Source organism: Engystomops pustulosus, chromosome 3 (assembly GCF_040894005.1).
Source record: "Engystomops pustulosus chromosome 3, aEngPut4.maternal, whole genome shotgun sequence".
NCBI classification, from domain to species: Eukaryota; Metazoa; Chordata; class Amphibia; order Anura; family Leptodactylidae; genus Engystomops; species Engystomops pustulosus.
The window spans coordinates 222,503,154-222,518,948 of record NC_092413.1 but is presented as its reverse complement, the minus strand read 5'-3'; the positions used below and the strand labels follow the sequence as shown (position 1 = coordinate 222,518,948).

The window sequence follows — 15,795 nt, the reverse complement described above, 5'->3', positions numbered from 1 at the left end:
GTTGCAGCAAACACTTACTAGGAGCAACCCCCCCCCCCCCCCCGCGAACGGTGCTAGCACTGACCGCAGGTGCTATCAAGTCCCTCGCCGCCAGCAAAGCTGCCGCCAGCTGTAAAAGGGTGGCGGGGCATGGGCGCCGCCATCTTGGTGAAAATCGACGCTCCCCGTGACATCATCAAAGAGCAGTGATCGGTTGCCATGACAGCCTCAGGGCTTCAGAAGACCCTTTTATTACAATGTGTGATTCACTCATTGTGATGAATGAGGAGGAAAATCCCTATATACTGCCATATACTTGGTAGCATCAATCAGACAACCTAGGGTTAAAGTACCCTAGGGGGTCAAAAAAATAGTTTAAAATAGTTAAAAAAAAAAGTTACAAAAAAATTATATTAAACAAACCCTAAAAACTCAAATCACCCCCCTTTCCCTAGAAGTCTATAAATATAAATAAACAGTAAAAATCATAAACACATTAGGTATCGCCAAGTCTGATCTATTAAAATATAATATATATTACAGAAAATAGTGCCCGAAGTAGAAAATGGCACTTTTTTTTGCCATTTTGAAAAAATATTAAAAATTCAATAAAAAGTGATCAAAAGGTCGTAGTCCTAAAAATGGTAGCATTGAAAACGTCACCAAAAGTCGCAAGAAATGACACCACCCACAGATACGCACACCAACGTATGAAAAAGTTATTGGCGCCAGAAGATGATAAAATAAAAAACATTTTTTTATACAAAGAATAAAGTAGACCTGTCATTTGGGGTGCACAGTGAAAGCCGTAATATCCAAGCCCACAAGAAAACGTCACAAATGCGTTTTTTCACCATTTTCACTGCATTTGGAATTTTTTCCCGCTTCCCAGTACACGGCATGGAATATTAAATACCGTCACTATGAAGTGCAATTTGTTACACAGTAAACAAGCCGTCACACAGCTCTGTACGTGTAAAAATACAAGAGTTATAGATTTTTGATTGTGGGGAGTGAAAAATGGAAATGAAAAAACAAGTCACAGGGTTGCCCTCCTCCCACAGGTCCCTCCCCCTCCCCCCATAGTAACCATTACAGCCCCCCCCCCCCCCAGCTTCCATTACAGCAGCCCCCCTGCCCCCAGAGCTTCCATTAAAGGGTTCCACTCCCCCCAGACCTGCAATGACAGGGGCCCCTCTCCCTCCAAAGATGAACTCAAAGGGGCCCCTCTCCCCCAAAAGATGAACTCACAAGGGCCCCTCTGCCCCCAAAGATGAACTCACAGGGCCCCTCTCCCCCCAAATATGAAATCACAAGGGCCCTCTCCCCCTGTAGCTGAAATCACAGGGACCCCTCCCCCTCAGAGCTGCCTTCACTGGGCCACACGTCCCCTCACCTCCTCAAGTGGCTGCTGATGGCCATTATCCATTGCAGGTTTCAGATGTGGCATGTCACGCAGCGCTGCTCCTTCCCAGTCAGGCACCGCACACTTCCTCTGCGAGTCCCTTCACTGGTGCCGGCCGCGGCGGCTCGCACAGATGATGTCATTGTGCGAGTCGCCGTGGTCGGGATCAGAGTGCGGACTTGTAGAGGAAGTGCGCAGCGCGCCCTGCTATTAAGTGTCCCAGCCGAGATCGGACGCTGGCGGAAACAGTGTCCGTCAGCGCCCGATCATTGTGAAATTAGGCATAGGCAGCCTTCGTCCTATGCTCCTCCAAATATAAGTGAGGCGACCCGGGGCCCACCGGAGGTTTCTCCGGTAATCCGGTGGGCCAGTCCGACGCTGGATGAGGGACTTGTGTTCAGGACAGTGAGATGAGATACTTGTGTGTATAAGATAGAGAGATGAGGGACTTGTGTGTACAGGACAGTGAGATGAGGGACTTGTGTGTACAGGACAGTGAGATGAGGGACTTGTGTGTATAGGACAGAGAGATAAGGGACTTGTGTGTACAGGACAGTGAGATGAGGGACTTGTGTGTACAGGACAGTGAGATGAGGGACTTGTGTGTACAGGACAGTGAGATGAGGGACTTTTGTGTACAGGACAGTGAGATGAGGGACTTGTGTGTACAGGACAGTGAGAGGAGGGACTTGTGTGTACAGGACAGTGAGATGAGGGACTTGTGTGTACAGGACAGTGAGATGAGGGACTTGTGTGTATAGGACAGAGAGATGAGGGACTTGTGTGTACAGGGCAGTGCGATGAGGGACTTGTGTGTACAGGACTGTGAGATGAGGGACTTGTGTGTACAGGACAGTGAGATGAGGGACTTGTGTGTACAGGACAGTGAGATGAGGGACTTGTGTGTACAGGACAGTGAGATGAGCGACTTGTGTGTATAGGACAGAGAGATGAGGGACTTGTGTGTACAGGACAGTGCGATGAGGGACTTATGTGTACAGGACAGTGAGATGAGGGACTTGTGTGTACAGGACAGTGAGATGAGGGACTTGTGTGTACAGGACAGTGAGATGAGGGACTTGTGTGTACAGAACAGTGAGATGAGGGACTTATGTGTACAGGACAGTGAGATGAGGGACTTGTGTGTACAGGACAGTGAGATGAGGGACTTGTGTGTACAGGACAGTAAGATGAGGGACTTGTGTGTACAGGACAGTAAGATGAGGGACTTGTGTGTACAGGACAGTGAGATGAGGGACTTGTGTGTACAGGACAGTGAGATGAGGGACTTGTGTGTACAGGACAGTGAGATGAGGGACTTGTGTGTACAGAACAGTGAGATGAGGGACTTATGTGTACAGGACAGTGAGATGAGGGACTTGTGTGTACAGGACAGTGAGATGAGGGACTTGTGTGTACAGGACAGTAAGATGAGGGACTTGTGTGTACAGGACAGTAAGATGAGGGACTTGTGTGTACAGGACAGTGAGATGAGGGACTTGTGTGTACAGGACAGTGAGATGAGGGACTTGTGTGTACAGGACAGTGAGATGAGATACTTGTGTGTACAGGATAGTAAGATGAGATACTTGTGTGTACAGGACAGTGAGATGAGACACTTGTGTGTACAGGACAGTGAGATGAGGGACTTGTGTGTACAGGACAGTGAGATGAGGGACTTGTGTGCACAGGACAGTGAGATGAGGGACTTGTGTGTACAGGACAGTGAGATGAGGGACTTGTGTGTACAGGACAGTGAGATGAGGGACTTGTGTGTACAGGACAGTGAGATGAGATACTTGTGTGTACAGGACAGTGAGATGAGGGACTTGTGTGTACAGGACAATGAGATGAGGGACTTGTGTGTACAGGACAGTGAGATGAGGGACTTGTGTGTACAGGATAGTGAGATGAGGGACTTGTGTGTACAGGACAGTGAGATGAGATACTTGTGTGTACAGGACAGTGAGATGAGGGACTTGTGTGTACAGGACAATGAGATGAGGGACTTGTGTGTACAGGACAGTGAGATGAGGGACTTGTGTGTACAGGACAGTGAGATGAGATACTTGTGTGTACAGGACAGTGAGATGAGGGACTTGTGTGTACAGGACAATGAGATGAGATACTTGTGTGTACAGGACAGTGAGATGAGGGACTTGTGTGTACAGGACAATGAGATGAGGGACTTGTGTGTACAGGACAGTGAGATGAGGGCCTTGTGTGTACAGGACAGTGAGATGAGGGACTTGTGTGTATAGGACAGAGAGATGAGGGACTTGTGTGTACAGGACAGTAAGATGAGGGACTTGTGTGTATAGGACAGTGAGATGAGGGACTTGTGTGTACAGGACAGTGAGATGAGGGACTTGTGTGCACAGGACAGTGAGATGAGTTTGTTCTGTGTACAGGACAGTGACATGAGGGACTTGTATGTACAGGGCAGTGAGATGAGGGACTTGTTTGCACAGGACAGTAAGATGAGTTTGTTCTGTGTACAGGACAGTGACATGAGGGACTTGTAAGTACAGGGCAGTGAGATGAGGGACTTGTGTGTACAGGACAGTGAGATGAGGGACTTGTATGTACAGGACAGTGAGATGAGGGACTTGTGTGTACAGGACAGTGAGATGAGTGACTTGTGTGTACAGGGCAGTGAGATAAGGAACTTGTGTGTACAGGACAGTGAGATGAGGGACTTGTGTGTACAGGAGAGTAGGATGAGGGACTTGTGTGTACAGGACAGTGAGATGAGGGACTTGTGTGTACAGGACAGTGAGATGAGGGACTTGTGTGTACAGGACAGTGAGATGAGGGACTTGTGTGCACAGGACAGTGAGATGAGGAACTTTTGTGTACAGGACAGTGAGATGAGGGACTTGTGTGCACAGGACAGTGAGATTAGGGACTTGTGTGTACAGGACAGTGAGATGAGGGACTTGTGTGTACAGGACAGTGAGATGAGGGACTTGTGTGTACAGGACAGTGAGATGAGGAACTTGTGTGTACAGGACAGTGAGATGAGGGACTTGTGTGTACAGGACAGTAAGATGAGTTTGTTCTGTGTACAGGACATTGAGATGAGCTACTGGTGAGATGAGATACTTGTGTGTGCCTTTACTGGATATTATTTCAATATTCATAAAAAAATCACATTTTAAAGGATAAATATTAATAACCATATGAAATAGCAAATCACTCACATGAATCTGTAACCATGAAATGACACAATAGCTTAAAACAAAACCAAACACAAGATAACACCAAGTAGACTGATGGCCGTGGGGCCACGAGCAGCTGGTGCCCGCACATTCAGGATCTTTTTATATTGTTTTACATGAGCTCCGTAACAACATCAACCCAGAGATCACATAAATGAGCCCCAGAGGAACCAAAACACATGAGATGTTCTGACCATTTTTATAATAGATTGAAATGTAAAGTATAAAATAATCTCCCTTTTAATACAAATTAATTTTAATATGGAGCCACAGAATGCCAAATTAAGAAGGCAAATATGAGTTGTTAATATAGTGTCAAAAACTTTTAAGATTTATTAGATTCTCAGTAAGTTTGAAAGTGAAACACCCCACATAACCTATACATAACTATATGATATGTTGTGTTTCAATAATGTCAATCCTGTGTGTCCCAAGGTTCTAAATTGGTTGGATGAATGAAACTCGGCATCCAAGACAATAGCACCTGAATTTATTACCAGCATTCATTGCCAGTTGTTTCTGCATCCAACCAGATACATCGGAAGAGACTGTAAAATCCCTGGCTACCGCCAAGATAATGGGCCTCCCATCTACCCAGGATCCATATATCACACATACACCAGGAGGGCCGCAGGGGGAAATGTCCATCATATTTCGGCCCTCTTCTTGCATACCCTCCCTGGATCTGCCCAGCAGGGACCGGGCCTGTTGGACCCAGCAACCGGGGCAAGAGTAACGCTCGGCCATGCTAAAGACAACCACTGAAAGGTTCCAGGAGAATCCAACTGCCCCCAAGCCAATAGGTTAGGCCCTTGTGGAAGGATGTTGCAGATCTAATGGTAGATTCCACTTTCCAGTATCACTTCTAAACTGTATTTGTCCATGTAACTAAATGATTGTATTTAAAATGTTATCTCAGTTCCATGTAAAGCAGCTTGAGATGCTATTGGGTTGTGTTCTGACCTTTCTGAGCATAAACAAGCCCTGTTTCAGGTCTGGCAATTTACAACAAGCACTGCAAGTTCGGCTGCGACTGTCGTTTTAAACATGTTCTAATTAGATGCTTAGGAAGGGGAAGGGAAAACAGTAGGAGGTTAAACAGAAGAGGGAAGACAGCAGTGAGGGTAGAAAGGATGCATCCGTATCTCGAGGCATATCCCAACAGGGATGTTAATTGAAGGGTTCAATGTGGGGTTTCGTATTCCTTCAGTTGTGGTTTGAGATGTCAGGGAGCCTTGTCATTTGGAAATCAGCCAAGGCGCACCCAGAAGTGGTTAGGGGCAAGTTGGCAAAGGAAGTTGAGCTGGGGAGGATGGCGGGTCCATTTTCCGGACCTATCACAGGTGTCTCCGTTGGGGGTGGTCCCCAAGAAGTGGACGAAGAAATATCTGCTTATTTGTCTCATCCGGCTGTTACAGGTGCATCCGTATTTTCTTTCAGGGGCAGTGGTGTGCAGGTGAATGGCCGTAGTTGTGGTAGGAGTGGAGGTTTAGGTCCCCAGGCAGGGTCAGGCCAGGGGTATGAGACTTGAGCATGTCAGGCTGTAAGACAAGTTTTTAGTGTTTTTTTTGCCTAAGTCTAAGATAGATCAAAAGGGAAAAGGGGCGCATGTGCGATTGCGGTCCCTGCCGAGTTCATGGATATGTCCGGTATCGGCATTTAGAGTATATCCGGCCTTGCGGCTGGAGAGGGAGGGTCCTATGCTAATACATGCGGATGGGTCCTAATGTCCAAATTCCAATTCAGGCAGGTGTTTCATAGAGTTTTGGGGGATTTGGGTTATGACCCAAGGTCCTTTAATTCACATTTATTGCAGAACGGATTAAGAAACTGGGACAGTGGGACAGTGGGATTTAGACAGTGGGACAGTGGGATTTAGACTGTATGTTCGTCCTCATTTGATTGGGAAATTGCTGGGGTTTTTTTACGACATTGTTATTGTTTTTTCTTAGGTTCCAGCCCAAGTCTAGTCTGGATTGTGGGTCACTTATACATTCATTGGGGAGCTGAGAGGGCAGATATGCGACTGTCGCGCCGGCAGTTGGGGTTTGCCAGATATCAGGTACAGATTAGATGGATAGGGTTGCGGGGGATGCTGTGGTCCAGACTGTTGGCGGAGGTGCAATTTCAGGCGGCCTTGGATCGGCCAACGGATGTATTAGTTGTCCATGCAGGAGGAAACGATCATGGGCCAAAGATATCAAATTGAATTGTTTGAACTTGCTGAAGTATTTTCCGGGTTTCTTGTTGGTTTGGTCTGATATGGTCCTGCGTGAACGGTGGTGTAATGCTTGCTCGGTTAGGTGCTTCCACTGAGCAAAGGTTAAAGCAAAGTCAGTGGGTAAGTTTGTAGCTCGGAACGGGGGTTTGGTGATTCGGCATAAGGAGTTGGAGGAAGGTGGTGGTTTGTATCTTAGGGATGATGGAGTGCATCTGAATGATGGGGGTCAGGATATTTGGCTTCTCAACATTCAAGAGGGTGTAGAGAAAGCTGTGGAGGTGTGGTGGGATGGCAGGGTGTAAGGGGGGGTTACACATGCTGTCGTGGCGGTGGAACGAGGGGTGCTCGAAGGCAATTAATTAATGGATTTGAGCTAGACAAGGGGGGGGCAGTTCTTAGGATGAGGGGAACTGTAGGCTAGCTGGGGTAACTTACCCAGCTTGTTAGAGGTATTCCTTCGGGGAAGGCCCACAGGATGGGGGTCAAGTCTCCAAGGTGGTGCCATCAGACTTGATGATCAAAGGCCGGTGGCAAATGGAGATTTATTAAAAGAGTTAACAAGGGTTTGCCTTTGAGGACACCTCAGTTCTTTGATATTTTGTAAGCAATTGTTAATAAACCAGGCCTCTGTGGCCTTTTTTTTCACCACCTAAAAGAATTGTGTTGTGTTTTTATTTAGTTCAAGGACATGAGGTTTTGGGGTGGGTATGGGCACTTAGGAGAATTTAGCAGAGAAAACGAGCCACCAGATCACTGGAGGTTTTTAAAGACCAGCAATCAGACACATGATCAGTGGGAAAAGCCTTGTAATATTAAGCTTGTGCCAATCACTGCACTGCTTGCTAATCGTATTCAAGCTAAACTAATCACCCTCATCCACAAAGCTCAGCACAATGCTGCACCTTCCTTCCTCTATCATCTCAGTCTATCACACAGCCCATGCTCTTTCTTCTGCCAGTGATGTTAGATTATTTTTTCCCTTAATTTGAACCTCCCACTCCTGTCTCCAGGATTTCTCCCGAGCTGCACCAATTCTCTAGAATCTCCAAAAGAAGTAACATATCCAGCACTCGGAGATAGCGGACAAGCAATCCATTTCTTTATTCTTCTTTAAAATCAAGGCTTAAAGGGGTCGTCCACTTTCAGCAAATATGTGTTATGGTTTGCGTAAGGAAAGGTTATCCAGTTTTCCAATAAACTTTCTGTATCAATTTCTCATGGTTTTCTAGATCTCTGCTTGTTGTCCTGCTATAAAAAACTTCTATGTCTACTTCCAGTGGATAGAATCTGTCCATGGTCATGTGATGGACACGAGGTGCATGAGCCATTACTATCACTGAGAGTAATAGGAGCTGTGTGATAATAACGGTTCCTCCATCACATCACCATAGTCAGATTTCTATCTACTGGAAGTAGACATAGAAGCTTTCTGTAGAAGGACAGCAAGCAGAGATCTAGAAATAGAGATCTATTCTAGCAGCAGGTGGAATTTGAAACAACCATGAAGCCGTATACTGTAGTACCGTGAATTGTTATGCCTAATTGTGTGTTGTAAATGAGCTTAATCCCTTGGCGCAAAAAGACGTACGTGCACGTCAGGAAATGCAGTCCGTTGCCGCATCCCGATGTAGCTGGGGTCAGAAGCAGAGCCCATGCGATGGCTGCGGGAGCTCAGCTGTATGTGAAAGGCGGGCTCCCATAGTAACCTGGCTGTTTAACCCCATAAACGCCACAGTCATGGTGACCGCAACATCTAAGGAGCAGTGCCGGGTACTCACCCAGCAGGTTGGCATCCTACGTGCTGCCGTCTGCTCCTATGGCAGCCCTGAGGTCCGGTGAAGAACCCTGAGGCTGCCGCCTGTAAATGCCTGCTCGATCTTAATTACAGCAAGATCAAACAGTGCTAATGTCTGACTATGGCTGACTATGTAATATGCTGCAATAATTTAGTGATTACTTGTTCATGTCCCACTCTGGGGCAATGTTTAACAGTTAAAAAAAGTCCAAAAAAATAGAAAATTTTAAATAATGAATAAAGGTTCACTGATGCTCCATCACATATAAAAATCTAATTTTACAATAAAAAAGTGAAAATCGCCACAAAACACAACATATTGGGTATCAGCTACTTCTGTAACTACCCTACATAAAATTGGTCCCGAATCCATATGGTAGACATCGTAATTTAAAAAATAAAAACATACAAAAAATGTATGAAATTTTCACATCCAACCTCATAAGAAAAGCAATAAATAGTGATAAAAAAGGAACAATTACCTGAACATGATGAACCACTAAAAAGTACAGCTTGTCCTGCAAAAAACAAGCCCTAAAACAACATCATATAGTAAAAATGTTATGCCTCTAAAAAAAAACAGACACATTTCTCAAGAAATTAGTTTTATACTCTACAAAACAAGCCAACTATAAAAAAGCTATATAAATGGGATATCCCTGTAATCGTGGTGACCCATAGAATAAAGATAATACATTATTTTTATGGTATGGTATACAGCCAACCAAAAAAAAGCTAAACACCCTAAACCAGAAAGAATTATTTCCTTTTCCTGACAAGAAAGAATTAATGAATTCTCATCAATTAGCTTTTTAAAACCCTTAAATGTTGTACCAAAAAAGTGGCTCTCATACCAGAAAAAATAAGCCCCCAGATGTCCACATTACAAAATATATAAGCATTATGTAAAAAATGACAATTCAGATCTGCCCTGAATGGCGTCTTCATCTCTTCTATGCCCGGCCGTGTGCCCGTACAGCGGATTACAAACACATGTGGGGGGTCCTCATAGTCGGGAGAAATTGGGTATCAAACTTTGTGGAGCTTTTCATCATTTAATCCACTAGGAATTACAAATTGTAAATTTCACCTCCATTTTGTTTTAAACTTCTGTAAAACACCTAGACGTTAAACAAACTCCTTAAAGTTGGTGGCTCATGAGGAGTGTAGTTCCTATATTAGGACAAATGAGAGGAGGCATAAAAACCCAAGACAACACAAAGCGGACATTAGGGAAATGTTAGTTATGAAGTTATTTGGGGGCTGTGACTATCTGCCTGGAAGCATGAAATTTGAACTTTGTTATTTGAGAATTTTTCAAAATTTTGCGTTTTCATAGTTAAACACAAAAGATATCCTCCAAATTTTTCCACTAATTTGAAGTACAATGTGTGATGAGAAAACAGTCTCAACATTACTTGGATATGATAAAGCATTTGAAGATCACAACCACTAAGAGTGACACAGGGCCCATTCTAAAAAATCGGCTTGGTCCTTGACGGGTTTATATTGGGAAAACTAAGGATTCGGGTGCGACGCGATTCACCGATGCTTGTAAGTGCGTGTCTTGCAACACAATTTTAAATGTTAAATCCGGCGGGTCGTCCGAATCCGTCGGGTTGCCCGACGGCCCGCCCCCCCCCGATTTCTGTTGCATGCAAGCCGGCGCCGATGCGCCACAAAATGATCGCATGCTCCAAAATCCTGGGGCAATTCGCGCAAAACGGAAATTTGTCGGGAAGCCTGACGAAAATGCGGCTGATGGACGCTTAGTAAATTAGCGCCATTGAGTCTGTATATGTTTTATTGTCTGTTTTATTCATTGTATTGTTCTGTTGTATTGTTGTAATGAGCAACAATAGTATTTCCTCTTCCAGGACTATAAAGTTATTACTATTATAATTATTAAATAACCCCCAATGTGTCCATGAAATATCCACAGACATTTTCCAGTCCAGGTTTTCCTAATAAACTCAGATCCTTCCAACATCAAGTAAGTAAGTGTGACGTCCATATTCATCATGACCAGAGTTTATGCCATTACTCAATAACTCAACGAGCGAAACCCAACACGCGATAAAAAAGTCTTCTTGACCTCTTTATTCTTCAGACTGTAGATGAGTGGATTTAGCATTGGAATGATCAGAACATAGAACACAGAGATATACTTTTCCTGGTCTGTCGAGTACTGGGAGGACGGGCCAAAGTACATAACCATGGCCGTGCAGTAGAACATCACCACCACGATGATGTGTGAGGTGCACGTGGAAAACGCCTTGGATCTCTCCACCGACTGAATCTTTAACACGGAAGAAATGATAAAACCATAAGTTACGATGATGAAAGAGAAGGGGAAAAGAAAAGTGAAAAAACTCATAGAAAATATCACAAGTTGGTTCATGTAGATGTTGTCACATGACAGCTTAATAACGGCAATAACCTCACACATAAAATGGTTGATCTTGTTGGGATTACAAACATTCATAGGCATCAGAAGAGAAGGGACCACAGAGATTAAAAAACTCATGATCCATACAAAGACCACTAGCCGATAACACACGACCCATCTCATCAACACGGGGTAGTTCAGGGGGTGGCAGATGGCCATGTATCGATCATAAGCCATAAGAGCAAGTAATAAGCATTCTGTGTCACCAAGAAAAACACTGATGTAGACTTGGATGCCACAACCACCGAGAGAAATAATTCTATGGGTAGAGAAGAGGTCCACCAAAAGCTTGGGCATGGATGTCGAAGAATAACAAAGGTCAATGAAAGACAAATTACATAGGAAGAAGTACATGGGGATGTGTAGCTGGGGGCTGATAAGGATGAGGAGTATCATAAACAAGTTTCCCACCACAGTCACAAAGTAAATGATAGAAAAAAACAAAAATAAAATCACATTTACCAGGAAGTTATCCGAAAAACCCAAGAGAATGACTTCAGCGGCAAGTGTCTTATTGAAGGCATCCATCTATTGAGGATCGGGAGCTGGTGGCATCAGAACATAACTGTATGTCTATAAAAGAAATCGTCAAAAGATCCACAAATATTAAGAATGAAGTTTTACCCGGCTTTGGAAATAGTACTGTAAGCCCAAATTCATTTTGAGATTAAAACCATATTTAAGACATGCACCTGAGAAGACTAAGAGCCATCACTTTTCAGCGCTCAAGTCTCGTTGTGCCTTAATGATCCTCACAGCAGAGCCCAGGTGTTTGGCACCCAGCACCCAGTGATCTCCTGAGCAGTGGCTTCTCCTGGAGGGGGTCCCCAGTGCTGTTCTGCTTCTGCCCCCCTGTAATTCTGACCAGTATCCTCCTCAGACACCAGGGACACTTCTCTGTCCTGTCTCTCCCCCACTAACTTCTCTCCTGCTCTGAGTTGCTGCTTTTGCAGATTGTTTTTAAAAATTAGGTCATGAACTGTAAACAGAGGCTGCAGGTATTCTCTGTAGTGTGTGTAGTGTCTGTGGTATGTGTAGAGTCTGTAGTGTCTGTGGTGTGTGTAGTGTCTGTGGTGTGTAGGGTCTGTTGTGTCTGTGGTATGTGTAGAGTCTGGAGTGTCTGTGGTGTGTGTAGTGTCTATAGTGTGTGTAGTGTCTATACTGTGTGTAGTGTCTGTTGTGTCTGTAGTGTCTCTAGTGTCTTTGGTGTCAGTAGTGTGTGTAGTGTCTGCAGTGTCTGTAGTGTGTGTAGCGTGTGTAGTGTATGCAGTGTGTGTAGGGTGTGTAGTGTCTGTAGTGTCTGTAGTGTCTGTAATGTGTGTAGTGTCTGTAGTGTTTGCAGTGTCTGTAGTGTCTGTAGAGTCTGTAGAGTCTGTAGTGTGTGTAGTGTCTGTAGAGTCTGTAGTGTCTGTAGTATTTGTAGTGTCTGTAGTGTCTGTAGTGTGTGTAGTGTCTGCAGTGTCTGTGGTTTCTGTAGTGTATGTAGTGTCTGTAGTGTTTGTAGTGTCTGTAGTGTGTGTAGTGTCTGTAGTGTCTGTAGTGTCTGTAGTGTCTGCAGTGTCTGTGGTGTCTGTAGTGTGTGTAGTGTGTGTAGTGTCTGTAGTGCCTGCAGTGTCTGTGGTGTCTGTAATGTCTGTAGTGTCTGCAGTGTCTGTGGTGTCTGTAGTGTGTGTAGTGTGTGTAGTGTCTGTAGTGCCTGCAGTGTCTGTGGTGTCTGTAATGTCTGTAGTGTCTGCAGTGTCTGTGGTGTCTGTAGTGTGTGTAGTGTGTGTAGTGTCTGTAGTGCCTGCAGTGTCTGTGGTGTCTGTAATGTCTGTAGTGTCTGTAGTGTCTGTGGTGCCTGCAGTGTGTGTAGTGTCTGTAGTTTTAGTAGTGTCTGTAGTGTCTGCAGTGTTTGTGGTGTCTGTAGTGTGTGTATTGTGTGTAGTGTGTGTAGTGTTTGTAGTGTCTGTAGTGTGTGTAGTATCTGTAGTGTTAGTAGTGTCTGTAGTGTTAGTAGTGTCTGTAGTGTCTGCAGTGTTTGTAATGTCTGTAATGCCTGTAATGTCTGTAATATCTGTAGTATCTGTAGTATCTGTAGTGTCTGTGGTGTCTGTGGTGTCTGTGGTGTCTGCGGTGTCTGTAGTGTCTGTAGTGTCTGTAGTGTCTGTAATGTGTGTAGTGTCTGTAATGTCTGTAGTGTCTGTAGTGTCTGTAGTGTCTGTAGAGTCTGTAGTGTGTGTAGTGTCTGTAGTGTCTGTAGTGTTAGTAGTGTCTGTAGTGTCTGCAGTGTCTGTGGTGTCTGTAGTGTCTGTAGTGTCTGTAGTGTCTGTAATGTGTATAGTGTCTGTAGTGCCTGCAGTGTCTGTGGTGTCTGCAATGTCCGCAGTGTCTGTAGAGTCTGTAGTGTGTGTAGTGTCTGTAATGTCTTTTGTGTCTGTAGTGTCTGCTGAGCTCTGCTGCTGGGGATGAGCTGCTCTGTACTAGAGCTCAGTGTTTGCTTCTCAGTTTACGCCACCTTCAGAAAAAGTTTTTATGCCTAAACAAGTTCCTAATGATGAATGAGTATTAGGTGCAGCACAACATCTGGATTAGTAAGATAAATCTGGAAAACATGGTTATTTTTTTCTGCACCGCTAGTTTGGCGTTTCGTCAAAAAACTGGTGCGGAAGCAGTGCGACACTATAAAAAGGCACAAAAACATCATAAAAAACAAGTGAAACATCTGGCCCCAAGTCCAAAGAAGAAAGTGATTCTTTATAAATGATATGACATAAGACAAACATGGATAATAAATAACAGAAATATTAATAATAAAAATATGCAGGTTTCATGGTATAAAACTGAAATGTTCAGATCAATCAAACTAAATGTCTACAACAAACTCCATCCATAACTCCACAACGTGTCTAGAATGAAACATTATCATAGACATATCCAGAGAAGATCAATTTTAAGATAATAGAACAGGAGGACACAAGATGAATGGAGATGAGGAGGTGACCTAAGGCTTAAATGTAAGGCAGGACGTTAAAGACAATTTTGCTTAATTCATAAAACTGAATGTGTCAAACTAATCAGAAGAACAATTTATGACCAACCTTATAATGGACGGGGAGGTGAACGGGCGAACTAAAAAGACTTTCAGCAGGTGAAGAGAAGAAGACAACAAACATCAGAACAAATCGTGGATGTGTCATTAAGAATCCTGAAGGCAATAAAACTTCTAAAAATTGAATTATAGTTTAGGTCTAGTTAGTAGTAATAGACGCAGGTCGATTTTATGTAGATTTGAAGTAGATCCTAAATGTACAATATGAAGAACCGAAGTCAAGGGATTGGAAAATAGCAGATTGTAGAAAGTGTATATACGATACAACTTGATTGATCTGTAGAAAACTTATGAAAAGATGTTACTTGTGTGTACAGGACAGTGAGATGAGGGACTTGTGTGTACAGGACAGTGAGATGAGGGACTTGTGTGTACAGGACAGTGAGATGAGGGACTTGTGTGTACAGGACAGTGAGATGAGGGACTTGTGTGTACAGGACAGTGAGATGAGATACTTGTGTGTACAGGATAGTGAGATGAGGAACTTGTGTGTACAGGACAGTGAGAGGAGGGACGTGTGTGTATAGGACAGTGAGATGAGGGACTTGTGTGTATAGGACAGTGAGATGAGGAACTTGTGTGTACAGGACAATGAGATGAGATACTTGTGTGTACAGGACAGTAAGATGAGGGACATGTGTGTACAGGACAGTGAGATGAGGGACTTGTGTGTACAGGACAGTGAGATGAGGGACTTGTGTGCACAGGACAGTGAGATGAGGGACTTGTGTGCACAGGACAATGAGATGAGGGACTTGTGTGTACAGGACAGTGAGATGAGGGACTTGTGTGTACAGGACAGTGAGATGAGGGACTTGTGTGTACAGGACAGTGAGATGAGGGACTTGTGTGTACAGGACAGTAGGATGAGGGACTTGTGTGTACAGGACAGTGAGATGAGGGACTTGTGTGTAGGACAGTGAGATGAGGGACTTGTGTGCACAGGACAGTGAGATGAGGGACTTGTGTGCACAGGACAATGAGACGAGGGACTTGTGTGTACAGGACAGTGAGATGAGGGACTTGTGTGTACAGAACAGTGAGATGAGGGACTTGTGTGTACAGGACAGTGAGATGAGGGACTTGTGTGTACAGGACAGTGAGATGAGGGACTTGTGTGTACAGGACAGTAGGATGAGGGACTTGTGTGTACAGGACAGTGAGATGAGGGACTTGTGTGTACAGGAAAGTAAGATGAGGGACATGTGTGTACAGGACAGTAAGATGAGGGACATGTGTGTACAGGACAGTGAGATGAGGGACTTGTGTGTACAGGACAGTGAGATGAGGGACTTGTGTGTACAGGACAGTGAGATGAGGGACTTGTGTGTACAGGACAGTGAGATGAGGGACTTGTGTGTACAGGACAGTAGGATGAGGGACTTGTGTGTACAGGACAGTGAGATGAGGGACTTGTGTGTACAGGACAGTGAGATGAGGGACTTGTGTGTACAGGACATAGAGATGAGGAACTTGTGTGTACAGGACAGTGAGATGAGGGACTTGTGTGTACAGGACAGTGAGATGAGGGACTTGTGTGTACAGGTCAGTGAGATGAGGGACTTGTGTGTACAGGACAGTGAGATGAGGGACTTGTGTGTACAGGACAGTGAGATGAGAGACTTGTGTGTACA

General features: G+C 44.5%; 1 protein-coding gene across 1 annotated transcript; it reads right to left on the bottom strand.

Annotated features, from left to right (window-relative positions):
• Window positions 1-10,665: 10,665 nt before the first annotated feature.
• Window positions 10,666-11,367, bottom strand: LOC140122971 (olfactory receptor 2A5-like). The gene has a single exon (XM_072144219.1). It carries the CDS (start codon window positions 11,365-11,367, stop codon window positions 10,666-10,668), a length of 702 nt encoding a protein of 233 aa, XP_072000320.1.
• Window positions 11,368-15,795: the final 4,428 nt, after the last annotated feature.